Raw genomic sequence first — 19125 nt, forward strand, 5'->3', positions numbered from 1 at the left:
GGCAGAAAGTTAGGGATTTTTAGATTCGCTCAGTTCGCGCCGCGAACCCTGTTTTGCAGAATTTTTCCTAAACTTTGAAATGATGTAACTTTTGAACCGTAACTCCTTTTTAAGTGCCGTTTGAACCTATGCGAAGCTATAATTGAGACCTCTCTGATGAATGTGATTTAGGAATGCTTATAAATCTTTTAATCCTTCTTTAAATGTATTTGTGTAATGTTATGATTTGTGTGGTGAAGTGGTGTGTTGTTGTATGATGATACAACGTAGCGACGTGATTGGGAAGAGGTGAATTACTATAAAAGTAATGATGTTTAGTCGGTATTCGTGATGTATTTGTGAATGTCGTGTTTGTATGGATGTTGCATTTAGTGAGTCACATCCATTGCATAAAGAGACGGTGGCCATAATGGTAAAAAGTGACGGTGGCCTTAATGGCAATTAGCGACGGTGTGCCCAATGGCAAATTTTGAGACGTGGGAGTTTTACTCCAAATGGTACCACATGCATTTGCATAAGTCGAGTCACATGTGAATTGCATTCGAGTCTTATTTGATTATGATGTGGTGACTTGATGATGAGATGTTTGTTGCAATTGTATGGAATCTTACCTACGAATTGTATATATCGTCATAGTTGAATTGATGACATTGTTGCCGTTTCTTAAGTTGATTATGTGATGTGAAATCATTGTATTGAGTATGGGGATGAGAAGTGGTGACCAATGTATGATCTTTTCTCTTGCTTAGAATATTATCATACGTTTCTTTATAATGAATGATATCTCACCCCTTATGTTTGAATGTTACCCTCCGTTGGTAACGTGCAGGTAACGACATGGAGTAGCCGTGTACCTTATAGCTCGAGTCGGTGTGTCAATGCTCTGATACGTAGCACTCGGGGGGAATGTTTGCGATACTTGCTTGTGTCTTGTTTTATGTTGATTATCTTTTCTTGAACTTTGATGTTGCGTCTTGTGGAGACGTTTTGGACACATTGTGCCATGTTGGCAAGGACATATGTTGATCTAGATATGTGTTATTATTTGGATTTCGCTGCAATATTATGAAGTTGTTTGGATTTAAAAGATTGATGAATTATGAGTTTCCTCTGGTATAAGTGTTATGTATCCATGTACTTTGAGCATGAATTGTAGTTTTGTTTAAGTCGAATATGTGATGCCTCAAATTTGTTGCTTGTTTCGATGTTTTATACTCTGATTTCTCTTATTAATTGAGGGGTAGATTTGGGGTGTTACAACCTTCATCCATTTGTGAAGAATCATTTCGATTATTATCCAATTCTCCATGTCACGTTCATGTCGTATAATTTTGACATATTCCATCACAACATATGTGATTGAATATTTCTATTTTCGACTATTTCTCAATATTCCCGCAAACAACACAAGGACAATAAAAGATATCATTTTTGTCTGGAACATTTTTCCCGGTGAATTCAAGGAATTCAAGAATTTCTTTCTCATACACCAGACCTAATCTATCAGCTTTCATCCAATTACGATCCATAACAAATTGTGAAATTTATATAAAAGGGTTATTGTGAACGACACATTAATGCTACACACACAAAACCTAAAGCATGTGCAGTAGATCTGAATAAAACATAAAAACACATTAATCTAAAGCATATTCAGTAGAGAAAAACCATTGATTCATGAAAGAAACAAGTAACCATTGATTCACAAAAAACATTTAAAAGCGTCAGAGAATGGTAACGCACCAAATATTCAAAGAGGATGATGAAGATTTCGCGTCTAGAAATGATTCTTCAAAGATGATGGTGAATATTTCGCTTCCAGAAATGATTCATCGAAGATGATGGTGAATATTTCGCTATCTTCGTTGTCTCGTTTGCTAGGACACACTGTGTGTTATGAAAAGAATAAAGTACCTGTTATATTTTAATTTTGTGGGAAACAATTTCAAAACAGTTGTAAGATTCAACCGTAGTGAAATATGGAGCATATAACCACGACTTATTGTAACAACCGTAGTTGTTATAATTTCAATTTTTAAATAAAAATAAATGTTAAGAAACATGCACTTATTTCTAATGAAAAATGGAAAAAATATTGACACTGAAATTTGAAGTTTGTCACCTATATTATATGACAATGGTTCTTTAAAGAAACCGTGATGAAATGTTTCTAAATAATATCATAAAAAAGTCCGTAAAAAATGTTTGAGATATTGGATCAAACTCTAGGGTAGCTTCTTGATTCAACAAGATTAAGCATGAAGTCGAAGGTTGTTCACATGTTGGTGTCGAAGATGCCAGGGTTGTTAGCATGTTAAATTAGGTTTTAGTGTTTAAACCCTAATTTGTTAAGTAAACTTGTTTATTAAGTTAGCTTGTATAATGGGCCTTGTCGAAAAAGCTCATTAGTTTAGTATATTAGGTTTTATTATAAATAGCACAGTGGTCTATCATCATTGCATACTTCAAATCCTAATTTAGGGTGAGAGAGTTATTTATTATTCTTGTAACAATTGTAATCTTGTTTGAAGAGAAAATAAAACAATAGCAATTATAACCAATCCTTGTTGTTCTTCTTGTCTTCCCTAATTCCCTATTATACTTTGTTTACGGTATCGTTTGTCTCAACAAAATGAGATATGACTACGATGGATAAATGACTGTGGTAATATTGTGTTACCGAATGTGTTTTCTGTAGTACTGGAGAGTAACAAACGAATAACTCTCAACTGTGATTCTCTTTGCATTTCAAATGTTAATAATTGAGTCATGTATTTTGTGAACTGCTAAACTAAAAAATGCATAAAATGAAAAACTAAAAGATAAAGGATAAATTGAGAAAATAAACTTGTTTGATTGATTGTGTTTAACAAAATGTATAAACAGAACATTTATATACAACACTAGTCATAATGGCCTAAATATACAAACATGCGAAATTTAGCCTTGTTCAATTATTTTTGCAAGAAACTTGTGATTCTTCCTATTATTGAGAGGACATGGCACCCCACGTTTGACTCATTTTCCCTATTTCATGATGTTTTATGCTTTCTATATCCACATGTGTACTGTTCCCTTGAAATGAGTCTCATTATATATAATTATTTTGATTTGTGACACTATAAACATGGAACATAAATAAAACGTCAAACTATCAAGTTCCACACAACTATGTTTGAATCTTACATTCCTTCCCATGACGTTCGTGAGTCTCGATAGACTTAAGAATGATTCAATTAACTTGTATTTAACCGTTTTTATTCAAGTAACCCTCGTTCAACTAAGAGAATTATAAATTTAGATCGTTTGTTATTTTTAACCTATACCTTATTTATTTTTATGAGTAAGTATAACTAAATACATTTTGTAGACTATTCTAATTATAGATACAAGACTAGGCGTGTGCATGGTTGGTTATTTTTAAAAACCAAACCATAACCATTTTAAAACCATTTAAATGGTTTGGATCTATAACCATAACCACATTTTAATCAAAACTGGTTATAAATTTGGTTATGATTATATAACCGGTTTTTAAAAAAAATCCAGTTTTAAAAATTATTTTTTTCGAAAATTTTTTTTCAATTTTTTTTTTGAGAATTAAAATATTTGGATTTGGATATTAACCGGATTATAACCAAATCCAAAATAATTTAACCGGTTAATAACCATTTAATTATATCTGGATTATATGAACGAATAACCAAACCATTAATAACTAAACCGGTTAATAACCATTCGATTATATTCGGATATTTAAAATTGATTTAGGTTTGGTTATGGATTTGGACATCACAACCGGATGCACACCCCTATACAAGACCATAATATTTGAAACTATAATATTTTGTAGACTATCCTATATTTGTCAATTGAGTTAGTGGGGTGTAAGCTGCCGATCCAGGGTTCAATTCTTAGAGGCGGCATTTCTTTGTATTTTTTTTTTCAAAATATAAATAAGTTATTAATTTTTATAAATCAACAATTTAAAAAAAAAAGGATAAAGAGCGCTAAAAAAACAAAGATTATATTTTAAAATTTAAATATTGTGTTGTTCTCTTTGTGACTAGGACTTAATAAGCAAATAAATAACCATCATTCTCAAAATAATGAATTTGAAAAACATTTTATAACATTAAAAATTAAATTGAAATAGAAATTAATTATTATTGCGCTCTCATTATAAAAAATTTTATATTATTAATTTATCATTATTATTCATTTGCGTTTATCACTATTAAAAATCAAAATTTTCATATAACGTCTATAATCAACAATATTTCAATTAAATTTTATTAAAATATTATATTCTCACGAGACAAAATTAAGAGTATAATAGAAAGTAATGAGCCATTTTAAATTAAAATTTAATTTAAATAAACTATTAATTTATATTTTCACTCATCTAATGATAATAGACAAACTTAACATCAGATTATACGTCATTTTAGTAAAATTATTTATATTTGTAGCGTTTCCCAACAACAACTTCGCAGTAGCACTACTGGTAAATTCAAGTCAATGAATTCTGGGTTCGACTCCCAGCTGCGAAAATCTTTTTATTCTATATTTATTTTTCTAACTATAAAAATATAAGCTTAAGGGGTTGTTTCGGGTTTTTATATTTATTTTTGTAACCAAATTAAAGGGTTGTTTTCGGGTTTTCACTCTCTTGTTCTTTTCTTCTCTGCGATATACAAGCTTGCTTCAATTTCGCCGCCGATACCATTTCGCCGCCGATGGGTTTTTCCAAGGAACAGCTACTTCAGCAGTTACAGGTTCTTGCATGCAACCGTGTCTTCATATTCCTTCGATTTTCCCTCAATTTCAGTAGCAATTATACTAATCGTTTGTTTTCTTCGTTTCTTCAGAAGCTTCAGATTGAGTTTTCTAAGTATGAACATCCAGTTGTTTTGACTGTTGAAGCTCAGGTAAATAAATAAATAAATAAATGTTTTCATAATTCAAATTCTATAATTTTTTTCTTTCTGATTTAGTTTCAATTTTTTCCTTCAGGCTAAGTATGTTGGAAATTTGGGTGGTGGACTCAGTAAAAACCTATTTTTGAAGGTATATATATGTTTCTGTTACTCTTTTTTTATGGTTATTGTTAGTGAATGTATATGACCTGATTATTTGCTACTATTGTGAAAAAGGATAAGAAAAACAGGTTTTATATTGTTTCTGCTTTAGCTGATACCAAAGTGGATCTGAAAGGTATGTGTAATTTTGTGAAAATGTGGAGTTTGTTCACTTGGGTGAAAATGTGGAGTTTATTTTCCAACGCTCACCCGGCGAGCCAATTGCTCCGCCGGGCGACTCACACCAGTCTGCAACTTTTTATTTCTTTAATTGTTTCTTTTAATGGCTACTCTTTTATTGATCCAAAATTGCATCCTTGAAGCTTTATTACTCAATGCTCCATACATGCTCAAATACCTACAAAATGAATGAAAAATTATTAGCCGGTACATAAATGAATCATAAACCCGATTAAACACAAAATCTACATATTTATATAATACACACTAAAACTCGTCTAAATTGAGGAAAAAGAGAAGATAAGTGCAGCAAAACTATAAAAAAAATAACTACAATTTGACACTTATCACATGGAAAATGTTTCCATCATATTTTCTTCCGTCTCTATGCCATCTTATATTCTTTGTGTAAGTTGCATTAGCAAAAAGTCTCTTGAACCTTGAAATTATTGGCAAGTACCATAACATTTTAGCACGAGGATGCTTCTTACTAACATTGTCATTGTCATCACCATTGTTGTTGTTCTTCAACTTGTAACGCGACTCATCATATTTTGGATATTGATCCAAATTTTCATACTCTTTCTTGTATAATATGCAATCAGTAGGGCATGCATGTATTTTTACATACTCCATACCCATTGGACGCAATATCTTTTTGGCATCATAACAACGATCTAACAAATTCTTATCTTTTGGTAGCATTTGTTTCAACAAATCAAGCAATCCTGTGAAACTTTTATTCGACCACCCACTTTTTGCCTTTCGATTAAACTAGTAAAGGACCCGTGCGTTCGCACGGGTCACGCAAAGTCGATATAAATAATAAATAAATATATAAAGATAGTTAATAAATATATACAAAAGATACACAAATTAAAAAGAAAAAAATTGAAATTATAATTGTTATATAAATATTAATTTAATTTAGTTAGAAATATATACTTTAGTAGAAAAAATAAATGAAATAATTATAGTCATCTACCCATGCATTTATACGGATCGCGCAATATCATTATAAATAATAAATAAATATAGTATAGTGATGGTTAAGAAAGTATATAAAAGATATATAAATTAAGTAATCTCGACCCGTAAAAAAATGTATAGTTTAGTTTAAAAATAAATAAAATAATTAATTAGTCATCTACACGTGTGTTCGTACAGGTCGCACAATATTGTCAGAAATATTAAATAAATATAGTGCTTTGATGGTTACAAAAATATAATATTTGAAATTCTAAATGTCATAGAAACATAACATTAATTTTAAAGTGTTTAAAAAAAATTCACTTTGATTTCATATTCTTGTATTTTATTTTATAAGTTAGTTGTTTAAAAAATTTTGATTTTTAATTATAAACAAATTGAGTTAAATGTTTTAAAAAATTCAAAAAAATTAATATATGGATTAAAAACCTATATTTTGTCGGTCCGTTACAACATATGATATATAATACTGGGTTAATGAACTTTTTCGTCCCTTTAAATATTTCAAATTTCGTTTTTAGTCCCTCTAAAATTTTCCTTCAAGAAATCGTCCCTTCAAAATTTTTCTTCCGAACTATTGGTCCCTAACGTCAAATTTCGTAGCTAATCGGTGGCTAAAGTCGTAGCTAATCTCTAGCAAATTTGACGTTAGGGACCAATAGTTTAGACAAAAAAATTTGAAGGGACGATTCCTTAAAGGAAAATTTTAGAGGGACTAAAAACGAAATCTGCCATATTTAGAGGGACCAAAAAGTTTATTAACCCTATAATATTTGTTCAATTTAAGTCAATATTTTATCGGCCCGTTAGAAAAATAGGTTCGGCCCGTCGGACATGCCTATAATTTTTAATTTTTTTGAATTGTAAATTTATGGATTCTATTGATATTATATGATTTTATGATCATATATTAATTAAATATTTAATGATATTTTTTAAAAATAATCATAATGATTGTGACAATGAATTTAATTTATAAATAATAAATAAATATATAACGATGGTTAATAAATATATATAAAAGATACGCAAATTAAAAAGAAAAAATATTTGAAATTATAGTTTTCATATAAATATTAATTTAATCTACTTAGAAATATATACTGTAGAAAAAATAAATGAAATAATTAAGCAGTCATTTACCTGTGCGTTCGCATGAATCATTTTTTTTGAAGAAGCTAAAAAATATATTACCAACAACGAAAATTCCTTCAAGCACAAGACGTTCGCATGAATCATTCACCATCGTTATAAATCTACCATGAGTAATCATCTACCAGTGTATTCACATGGATTGTACAATGTTATAAATAATAAATAAATATAATGTATGTGATTATATTGATTTGGTAACAGGTATTAAATGATCTAATTTTTTAAATATAAAAACAAATTGTCATCGTTTAGAATAAATATATTATCTTTCCCAAAATAAATATATTATACTTATAATTATTAAAAGTCAAGATATTTTAAATCATAGGCTAGTTTATATATTAATAAGTGTAAATATGATTTGCATATTGTTAAGACCAAATCAAAATATAAAATTAAATATTAAAAAGTAATTTGAATAAAATAATTTGAATAAAGTAATTGGAATAAATTAATTTGAATAACATAACTTATACTACATATTTTATCGTTATTTTATTCGTCAGAAAAAAGCATTTGGGATTGTAATTAATGATGGTTAAAAAATTTTAAAATATTCAAAACATTCAAATTTTTGTTTTTGCAAAAAGAATAATAAATGTTTGTTTTTGCACTTCTTAACATTTAAGACCACTATAAATACAACAAATACACCATTTCTATATATATATATATATATATATATATATATATATATATATATATATATATATATATATATATATATATATATATATATATATATATATATATATATATATATATATATATATATATATATATATATATATATAAAAACTCATGGTAAAAATGTTCAAATATTACGGTACTAAATCAATTAATTTCTTATTTTTTTTCAAATATTTCTTAATGATTTATTATTCTTGTATCGGGTGGTCAAAAATGTATATTTTAGTAGAACAAATAAATGATATAATTAAGTAATTATTTATCCGTCGTTCGAACGGGTCACGTAATGTCGTTATAAATAGTAAATAAATATAGTATAGTGATGGTTAAGAAATGTATATACAATATTTAAAAATTAAGTAGTTTCGGCCCGTAGAAAATGTATATTTTTGTAGAAAAAATAAATGAAATAATAAAGTATTCACCTATTCGTACGTTCGGACGGTTAGCGTAATATCGTTATAAATAGTAAATAAATATGGTATAGTGATGATTAAGAAATACATATAAAAGATATATAAATTGAGTAATCTCGACTCGTCGAAAAATTTATATTTTAATATAAAAAATAAAGAAAATAAAGATATATGCCACTTTCAAATCAAAGTCAACATTAAAAAATTGAACACCTTTTTAAACAAATATGCATTAAAACTAATATGAATTAAAGTTTATAGGAATCAATTCAAATAAATTGTAACAAAAGAAAATACATCAAAATAGTCTGGAAAACAAAATCAAATTCATGAATGCCATCAATATTTTACCTTTCAAAGCTATCAATAAATTTGTACAAACTTGTATATGACACACAGTAAAATCTTAAACAATTATATAAAAGTAATGAATATTGGGTAAATCAATAGTCTAAAATATTAATAAAATCTGATAATTAATATACACTATTAATTATATTGCAATTCAGATGAATATTATAATAAAAAAAGTTTTAAAATAAAGAGAATAAAATTTATGTAATTGAAATGAATATTATAATTAAAAAAATTATATTAAATAAATCACTTATCTTAATCTTTATTAAAAATAAGATAATTATTTTATAATAAAAAGTACATATTATTTCATTTTTTTTTAAATAGTTGAAAAATAGTAGTACTAATGAATAGTCTAATCCAATTTTTAGATTAAAAATTATATAATAACACATAAAATTAACTCTCTTAAAGCATAGTTTTTTTAGATAAATAAAACTTTGTAAAATTATTTTTATTGTTATTGAAATAATTTTCTTGTTTTTTGTTGAATAGTATTTTATTTTTGAAGAATATAAAAAATAAATTTACCTAATAATTTTATAATTTTTTATATATAATGTATATTGTTTTGTCAATAAATCAATAATTTTATTAAAATGTTTAGTTGTAAATAAAAATTCAAAGCACATGGTGACTTTTCCTTTTCCTCCATCTTACCTTTTCTTGACTTTTCCTTTTCCCCGCGTGACTTTTCCTTATGTATCTCATTTTCCCTTATGTATCTCATTTTCTCCTAATCTCCTTGTACGTTTGATATTATGATCCATTGTACAATAATTATAAAAACATGTTAGAATACACTTTAATGTGTGAAAAAATTTCAAATGTCATAAAATATTGTTGGAATCAATGAATACTTTGGTTAATGTGTGAAAGAAATATGAAAAGGCATAGAAATGGTTGGAACCACAAAAATGTAATCGTGTGAATTGGTTAAAAGTTAAGTCTCTACGTTTTCCACTGCAATAATAATTATGCAGACTATGTGGGAAAATGTAAAGATCAATATGGCTTAACAGTATTTGCCCAATAAATTCGTGTACCTGCATTGGTAACATTACAAAAATCTGAATTTATTTGCCATTTTAATAATGATTATAGCAGATTTTTTAAATTAATTTAATCTTTAACGTAAAATGACATTTAAGGGTACTAAATGAGGCTATTAAACTATATTAATTAAGTTAATTACGTAAATTGGTAGTATACTATTTTATTATTAAATTTGAAGATTTGATATAATAATAAAATATTAATTATTAGTTTTTCATAAATATTAAGTACATAATAAAATATAGAATATAATTTATGCAATTCAAATGAATCATTATTGTTGTGTAAACAAAAATGATATAGTTAATGAAAAATGGGATAAGTCATTATGCAATTCAAATGAATCATTATTGCATTATAAATCAAATATATATTAGGCGGGTATAGGAAACATCTGAAAAATTGGGCAAGTCTAGCCATAAAATTATGAAATTGTGTTTTAGAAAATCATGTTTTTCTATTTATAAAACATATATTTATTTACAACACATATTCTATAGGAAATCACATTTAAAAACATATTTTTATTAAAAAAACATTTTTTAATTATAAACAACATATCATAACCAAAACATTTTTTTAATCATAATTTCATCATTTAAAAATAATAAGTGAAATGTAGTTAATTCGAATTTGCACTTTTTCAATCACATCCTCATATAGCTATAACTTATCTAATTTAACATGCACTAATCAAAATATTATATTCTATATTATATACAAAGAAACAATTAAAATTTAAAAATGACATAATATTAAAAATGACATATTAAAAATGAAAAAAATAATTCATTAATAATTCGTCTTAGACATGAATTCTATTAATATTATATGATTTTATGATCATATATTAAATAAATATTTAATAATCTGTTTTAAAAATAATCATAATGAATGTGAGAATGAATTTAATTTCTTATTTTTTAATTTAAAAATGTTTTAAAAAGTAGTAATCATCACTGTTGCATAAGAACTATAAATTAAAGTTAATAAATGAGGATTTAATTAAAATATTTAGAGTTTAGAGTTTAAAATAAAATATATCATAAATATTAAATTTTTCGATTTTAAAATTCAAAAAATTAAATATTAATAATATTAATAATAGCATATTATTATTATTGAATAATAAGGATTAATAGTAATAAAAAATAGATATTAAACTTGATTATTATTTACTCATAATATTGATATTAATAGTGTATCGTTATTATTGTCACATTCACAATATCGATATTGATAGCATATTGTTATTATTGTCACTTTACTCAATTACATATTAGTTAAAAATTAAATCTAAATAATTTAAACAATATTTTTCCTTTTATAAAAATAAGGATCCACGTAAATAAATTTCTTAAATCAAATGATCCATTATTAAGGAAGGTTTATAACTTTGTATTAAAAATCTAAATAGATATTATTGTTCATTATTATCCACATATCACATAGATTAATAGTTATAGATAAATTTAAAGAATAAATTAGTATAAAAAGGTATGTTATAAATGGATTGTTATACCCTATCCGTCACTTTTCTTCTTTTTCCTTCCTCTCTCTCAAAGAGGGGTGATTTAGGATCAATTTTGATCCAAAATCACCCCTCCAAATCGTTTTTGTTTATCTATTACTTAAATAAGTGATTTTCACACATTTTCTTTTTGTCTTTTTTGTGATTTCGTGGGTCATCGTTTGTTTTGATTTCCCATATTTCTGTGGTGTATTTTGATTTCTCGTCTTTGTGCGGGTATTTTGTTTTTCCGTTTTTGTGCGGTGTTCATTTGTTTCAGGTTGAAAGATTAGTTTTGATCTAGTGCAGATTCAATCAATGACTTTGGTGCCGTCAACGCTACAGATCCGGAAGCATGAATATTTCGGACATCTCAATACAGTCAATACATTAATATTTGTAGGCATATGCAATTTGCCGTTTTATGCTATTAACATGGATGCTGTGGATTTGTTCGCAGATTCATCCTTTTTGTTTTTGGCGATTTTGAATTTGTATTGCAACGATGTACTCTATCGATTTCAATGAATGAATATCATTTATTTTCTGTCAAAAAAAAATGGATTGTTATATAGTATTTTTATTGTAATTGTGAGTGAATATTATGTGAATTATTTTAGAATTTTATTGCTACTATTGTTGATAAACTGAATCACGCATGATTCATGAAGAAGAACTCCATTGATGGAGCTTCGAGAGAGAGAACAAAAGAGAAAGAGAGAAAGAAGCAAAAGCTATATTGATTGCTTAAGAGAAAAGTTGCAACAGTGCAGCATATATATATATATATATATATATATATATATATATATATATATATATATATATATATATATATATATATATATATATATATATATATATATATATATATATATATATATATATATATATATATATATGCAGTTATAACAGACTAACTGAATAACAACCAAAAACAACTTACTCTTGTAACTAACTAACTGAAATAACTAATTACAAGAGAATAGTAAAACTGCTTAGCCAATAGATTTAACAGCCTCCCTCAAGCTTAAGCATGGTATATGTCAATCATGCCAAGCTTGGAAATGAAGTTCTGAAACTTGCTCGTGGCTAGAGGTTTTGTGAGAAAATCTGCCAATTGTTCTTGAGAGGCTATTGGAAGTAACTTCATTATGCCTTGTCTGAGCTTTTCCCTTACAAGATGACAATCAATCTCAAGATGCTTGGTTCTTTCATGGAAAACAGGGTTAAAAGCTATGTGGATGGCACTTTGGTTGTCACAATACAACGCAGGAACCTTGTTACAAGTGACACTAAGATCCTGCAATATGTAAAGTATCCAAATTAGTTCACATGTAGCTGATCCAAGAGCTCTATACTCTGCTTCAGATGATGATCTGGCAATTGTTTGTTGCTTCTTGGCCTTCCATGAAACAAGTGATTCTCCTATAAAAAAGCAATAGCCAGATGTGGATCTCCTAGAATCCACACATCCTGCCCAGTCTGCATCAGTGTAACCCAGGATTTGTAATGACGACTTTCTAGGAAATAATAGACCTTTGCCAGGATTGCCCTTTAGATATCTGATCACTCTACATGCAGCATGATAGTGTACCTGGCTAGGACAATGCAAGAACTGGCTCAGCTGCTGTGTGGCAAAGGTGATGTCTGGCCTAGTATTGTTCAGGTATAGTAATCTGCCAATCAGTCTTCTATATGCTGTGATATCTTCAAAAGGTTTGCTCTTGTCTTGGTAAAGCTTAATGGATGGATTCAAGGGTGTGTCAGATGGTTTAGAAGCTAACAGTCCTGCATCCTTTAGCAAGTCAAGACAATACTTCCTTTGTGATATAACAATACCTTCTCTTGAGTGTGCTACTTCAAGTCCAAGAAAATACTTCAAGACTCCCAAGTCTTTTATTTTGAAGGCACTATGTAGAATTTGTTTGATATGATCAAACTCAGATAATGATGTGCCTGCCAAAATTACATCATCAACATATACAAGTAGAACTGTAATGTGGCCATTTCTTCTTAAAATGAACATGGAATAATCTGAGCTAGACTGAGTGTATCCAAGGCTGAGCAACAAAGATGTAAGCTTCTCATACCATTTTCTACTAGCTTGTTTTAGTCCATATAGACTTTTAACAAGTTTGCAAACTTGATTAGGCTTGTTGCATGTAATGCCTTGTGGAACACTCATATAAACATCTTCCTCCAAATCACCATGTAGAAAAGCATTGTTGACATCTAGTTGATGCAAATGCCAATTCTTAATGGATGCTATAGCAAGAAGGATTCTAACAGTAGACAATTTTGCTACAGGTGAGAATGTATCAAAAAAATCTAATCCTTCTACTTGGCTGTAGCCTTTTGCAACAAGTCTCGCCTTATACCTTTCAATAGTGCCATCAGCTCTATGTTTGATTTTGTATACCCACCTGCTTCCAATAGGCTTGACATTAGGAGGGAGATCAATTAGTTTCCAGGTACCATTCATAGCTAATGCCTCAAGTTCAGAATTCATGGCTTGAATCCAATTGTTGTCAGTGCATGCCTCCTCATAATTTCTTGGCTCATGGTCGAGGGTAACAGAGAAACTGAAAGATTTATGACTAGGAGACAAGAAATTAAAAGAGTGAAAGGCAGAGATAGGATATGGCAAACCTGAAGATGAAGATATGGGCTGATTACTTGAAGTAAGACACACATAATCCTTAAGATAAGCAGGTGGATGTCTGCTTCTACCAGGTTGATGATTTGTGTCATTAGTGTTTGCAGGAGAAATAGTGTTGGTAGGCTGAGTTTGGCTTTCAGGAGAAGTATCAGTAGGGATGTTAGGATCAGGAAAATGATCAGTAGGGATAGGATCATCAGCAGGATCAGGGGTAGGAACATCAACAGTTGGTGGATTGGTTGATTGATGACTGGGATAGTAGTTCCAATTTGGGTTGAGAGGAAAAACAAGTTCATGGTGAGTAACATTTCTTGAAATGAAAATGTCATGGTTATTAATATCCAATAGAATCACTCCTTTGGTTCCTTGTTTGAATCCTAGGAAGACACATTTTCTTCCTCTAGGATCAAGTTTGGTCCTATGTGATTGAAGGGTGGCAGCATAGGTGAGGGAGCCAAAGACTTTTAATGTGTGGAGATCAGGTTCAGTTTTGAACATTAGGAAGTATGGGGATTTGTTATTCAAAATAGGGCTAGGGACTCTATTAATGATGTACACAGCATGTGTGACAGCATATGACCAAAAGGGTTTGGGAATGTTGGCTTGGAACAAAAGGGCTCTTGCAATGTTTAGTATGTGTTGATGTTTTCTTTCCACCCTACCATTTTGTTGTGGGGATTCAACACAACTGGTTTGGTGTGAAATACCTTTGGTAGCATAAAAGTGAGGCATAAGAAATTCAGGGCCATTGTCACTTCTAATGACCTTGATTTGGGAGTTATGTTGAGTGTGAGCCATTTGGATGAAATTGATTACATTTTGTCGAGTTTCAGCTTTGGTTTTCATGAGTATAATCCAGGTATATCTACTAAAGTCATCTACAGCAGTCAAAAAATAAGAATGCTCATGGTGTGATTTTATAGCAATGGGACCCCAAATGTCAAAATGTATCATTTCAAAAGGAGATGTGGATTTATTATAGCTTGAAGGATAAGGATTCCTTTTGTGTTTGGCATAGTGACATACATCACAGGCAGCATGTTTGTCAACAACAATAAAAGGTAAAAAACTATGAAGGGATAACATTCTACTAGGGGAAAGGTGACCTAGTCTAAAATGCCATAAGCCAATTTCAGGTAGATGGCTGGTTGAGGAGTGGTAGGCAGCATGATCATCACCAAGCTTATCTTTAAGAATCAAGTGATACAAGCCTTCAAAGTTCTCAGCCAAACCAATCATCTGCATGGTTATAGGATCCTGAATGAAACATTGAGTATTAGTAAAACTGACTTTGTATTTGGACTGTTTGCATAATTGTGAGACTGAGATAAGATTGACAGAAAATTCAGCAATGTCAAGGACATTGTCAATGATAAAATTAGGGGAGAATTTAATAGAACCAAGATGCTTGGCCAAAGCAATTTGTCCATTAGGTAGTTTCACACTTATAGGTTTAATGATTCTATATGTATGGAACCATGAAAGAGAGGAGCAAATATGATCACTAGCTCCTGAATCAATGATCCAAGAGTTTAGGGAACAACATTTATAAGCAGAGATTTGGTAGTTACCTTCATTGAGGAAAGAGGTGTGATTGGTGGAGGATCCAACCTGATTGGATACAGCAGTGGTGTTACCTTGATTAAGGGAAGCATTCTGAAGAAGATTCATAAGGGCTTCATATTGATGCTGAGTGATAGGTAGAGAAGGACTGGAAGCAACAAGTACAGAACTATCATTGTTGCTGGCTTCTTCTTCACTTGTAGCAGCATTATTAGCCAATGAAGTTTTACCAAAATGTGGTGGAAAGCCATGCTTTCGATAACATACTTCAATTGTGTGTCCAGTTCTACCACAATGTGTGCAAATCTTGGATTTTGAAGTGATGGCAGGAGCATTAGAATTGTTAGATCGATTAAAAGGTTTCTTGTAACCTACGGCATTGATCAAGGTATGAGACTCATCAGTGGAAGTAAAATTCCCTTGTCTCTCATGTTGAAGAACCATAGAAAAGATCTTATTCATGCTAGGAAGAGGATCCATGAGCAAAATCTGAGACCTAACAACTGAAAAATTATCATTCAGGCTAGTGAGAAATCGAATTGCATGGAGTAAAGTGTGATTTCTGCGAGCTTGCCTCATAGCTTCACAAGAACATCTAACTCTACAACTGCAGAATGGCATAGGCATGTAGATTTCAAGTTCCTCCCAAAGAACTTTCAGTGTAGAATAATACTCAGTAACAGTTTTAGAATCTTGTTTCAAGAGATAAACTTCTTGTTGTAATTCAGAAATTCGAACAAGATCACCTTGTGAAAATCGTTCCTTAAGGTCATTCCAAGCATCAACAGCATTTTCAAGAAAGATAATGGATTGAGCAATAGATTCAGATACAGAATTAACAATCCAAGAATGAATAAGCATATTGCACCTGTTCCATGCACGATACGCCAGATCAAAATCGTCTGTTGGAACTGGTATAGTGCCATCTACGAATTCGAGCTTCATCTTTCCTCCTAAAGCTCTGCGCATAGATCTGGCCCAAGAATGGTAATTCGAGCCTTCAAGAATCGGTGTGACTTTGACTGAGGAAGGTCCATCACTGGGATGAACATAGTAAGGGCTATTGACGTCGGCTTGAGGATCAATACGCGGTGGCATGGTGGGGAAGCGAAAACGAAACCAAAGAAGATCAAGGAAAAAACGAAATCACAAGGAAGAAGAAGATGAATGAGGTAGATCGAGAAAGGCGTGTGATACCATGTTGATAAACTGAATCATGCATGATTCATGAAGAAGAACTCCATTGATGGAGCTTCGAGAGAGAGAACAAAAGAGAAAGAGAGAAAGAAGCAAAAGCTATATTGATTGCTTAAGAGAAAAGTTACAACAGTGCAGCATATATATATATATATATATATATATATATATATATATATATATATATATATATATATATATATATATATATATATATATATATATATATATGCAGTTATAACAGACTAACTGAATAACAACCAAAAACAACTTACTCTTGTAACTAACTAACTGAAATAACTAATTACAAGAGAATAGTAAAACTGCTTAGCCAATAGATTTAACAACTATATAATATACCGAAGAATCAAGATAGAAACAAATTCACATTAAAAATAATTCAATTGCATTAGAAATTAAAGTAATAACAATCATTATACAAATATTTAATATATCTTTTTACTATGTTTTTACACAATATCTCTTTCACACATAGATCATTTGATGAGTTAAGAAAACAAAATCCTTCAACTAAGGAACAAAAATCAACTTCATAAACAAATTTACACTCAGTCACATTTGGTTTCAAAGAGAACCTATAATTAACTAACTATAGTCTCTCCCTCCATTAGATACTAAAGTTACATAACATAGAAATCATGAAGATTAATTCCTGCACTTTCAGAAAACCAAAGAAACAAAATTTACAAAAGTTATTCAACTTGGAAAGGTTGGAACTTTTAAAAATGTTTATAACAAACAATCTATAACATGGTGGAAAGAATTGAATTGGAAATTATGGTCCAATTTCTTGGAGAAAACAATCTCAAGAACTTGAAAATGGAAACATCAATACAGTATAAAAACATAAAAAATATGAAAGAATGAAAAAAAAAAGTTTCATTAACGTTCTGAACTTGAAAAACAAAAAAGTGCTTGGATCATTCACAATATTATTTGATTGTAGACTTCTCTTTAAGCTCAACCTTCACAAAAAAATAAAGCAATTTCAACAAATATATTAATAAACAACCAAATTTCTGATTAGAAATAAATAAATTATCAAATGTTGTCAAATATCTGGTTATTCTATAATTACCATCATTATTCTATAACAAAGATCACACCCACCAATAAAATTTTCAAAATACCAACAAAAAATGAAAAGAGTGAAATCTAGTAGATTTCAACTACCATCATTAAAGTTCGCAGTATTTGAGTTCATATCACTCAAATACGGTACTCATCGTCTCCAAAAGAAACTTCCACATTCTCTGTTCAATTCATAATCAACAACAAAAAATCAATTTCTTCCAAATCTATAATAATCACCAAATTCAGAAAACAGAAACATAAATAAAGTTAGAATCGTTGAGAGAGATTAAAGAAAGAACAAAAAATTCAAAAAGATTTCACCCTGTTTTGAAGATTCAGAACTGGTTTCAAGAATGTAACATCATCATCTTCATATGACGATTCAACCTCAGCGATTCAAACCCACATCGAAGGCTATCGTTGCATGTTCATGAGAAAGTGAAGAAGAGTTGCGAATCGGACCAGAATCAAATTACAAAGGCTACCGTTCGGATCGGAGCGAGGAGATGGCCTGCGTTTTGAAGACGGGGCTTCCGTTTGACGGTGAGAAGAAGAAATTGAAAGAGGACGGTATATGCAAGGGTTTAGAAATGTTGGAATATTGGGGAGGGAAATGTTTCTTTCGAGTCATCAATATCACCAACGAAATCGGTTCTGCAAGACATGTTGCTGGGAAATGTTGGAATATTGGGGAGGGAGGGCGATGACATATGTAAGGGTTTGGGAATTTTGAATTAATATAGATGAAATGCAGAGATCAAAAGTTTTGTATGAATTGAATACACCCACCTCTATGAATGTGCAGAGCCGCAAGCATGAATGAGTTTGCTTCATTGGAAAGTGCATTTTTTTCAAAAGCATAATTTGACGTGAATAGGGGAGATGTAGGTTTGTATCAAATTATTAATATGGGATATCTGAAAGAAGGTTGGGTATTGGAAAAGCCTATGTGATGACTGTATTAGCATTAATAATAACATAAATAATTAATAAATAATTAATTAAAATGTAATTAACCCGTAATGACTGTTTTAACCTTAAAATATCATTAATCTATGGATTATTATGGGATTAGAATGTAAATAAATGAGGCATTAGTTTTCTTAGTATAGTATTGACAATTTTAACAACGCAGAAAATTGTGTAAAACAGGTGCACCCCTTATATAAAGGC

General features: G+C 29.6%; 1 protein-coding gene across 2 annotated transcripts; it reads left to right on the forward strand.

Moving 5' to 3' along the window:
• Positions 1-4598: 4598 nt before the first annotated feature.
• LOC131630125 (uncharacterized) lies at positions 4599-12047 on the forward strand. Of its 2 annotated transcripts, XM_058900917.1 has the most exons (5): positions 4606-4778; positions 4872-4931; positions 5017-5070; positions 5157-5217; positions 11745-12047. In XM_058900917.1, the coding sequence occupies exons 1-5, from the start codon at positions 4740-4742 to the stop codon at positions 11792-11794; spliced, it is 264 nt and encodes an 87-aa protein (XP_058756900.1). In that variant the 5' UTR covers positions 4606-4739; the 3' UTR covers positions 11795-12047. The 2 variants fall into 2 exon arrangements, with proteins under 2 accessions (XP_058756899.1, XP_058756900.1); XM_058900916.1 differs by lacking the exon at positions 11745-12047 and having other exon boundaries at positions 4599-4778; positions 5157-8053.
• Positions 12048-19125: the final 7078 nt, after the last annotated feature.

Source organism: Vicia villosa, unplaced genomic scaffold (genome assembly GCF_029867415.1).
Source record: "Vicia villosa cultivar HV-30 ecotype Madison, WI unplaced genomic scaffold, Vvil1.0 ctg.000650F_1_1_1, whole genome shotgun sequence".
NCBI classification, from domain to species: domain Eukaryota; kingdom Viridiplantae; phylum Streptophyta; class Magnoliopsida; order Fabales; family Fabaceae; genus Vicia; species Vicia villosa.

Bases quoted from the DNA above. Each gene is read 5' to 3' on its own strand.
- LOC131630125 (XM_058900916.1), top strand. From the start codon at position 4,740: ATGGGTTTTTCCAAGGAACAGCTACTTCAGCAGTTACAG. The intron at 4,779-4,871 runs GTTCTTGCATGC...TCGTTTCTTCAG, and splicing joins AGCTACTTCAGCAGTTACAG to AAGCTTCAGATTGAGTTTTC. The intron at 4,932-5,016 runs GTAAATAAATAA...TTTTTCCTTCAG, and splicing joins TTTTGACTGTTGAAGCTCAG to GCTAAGTATGTTGGAAATTT.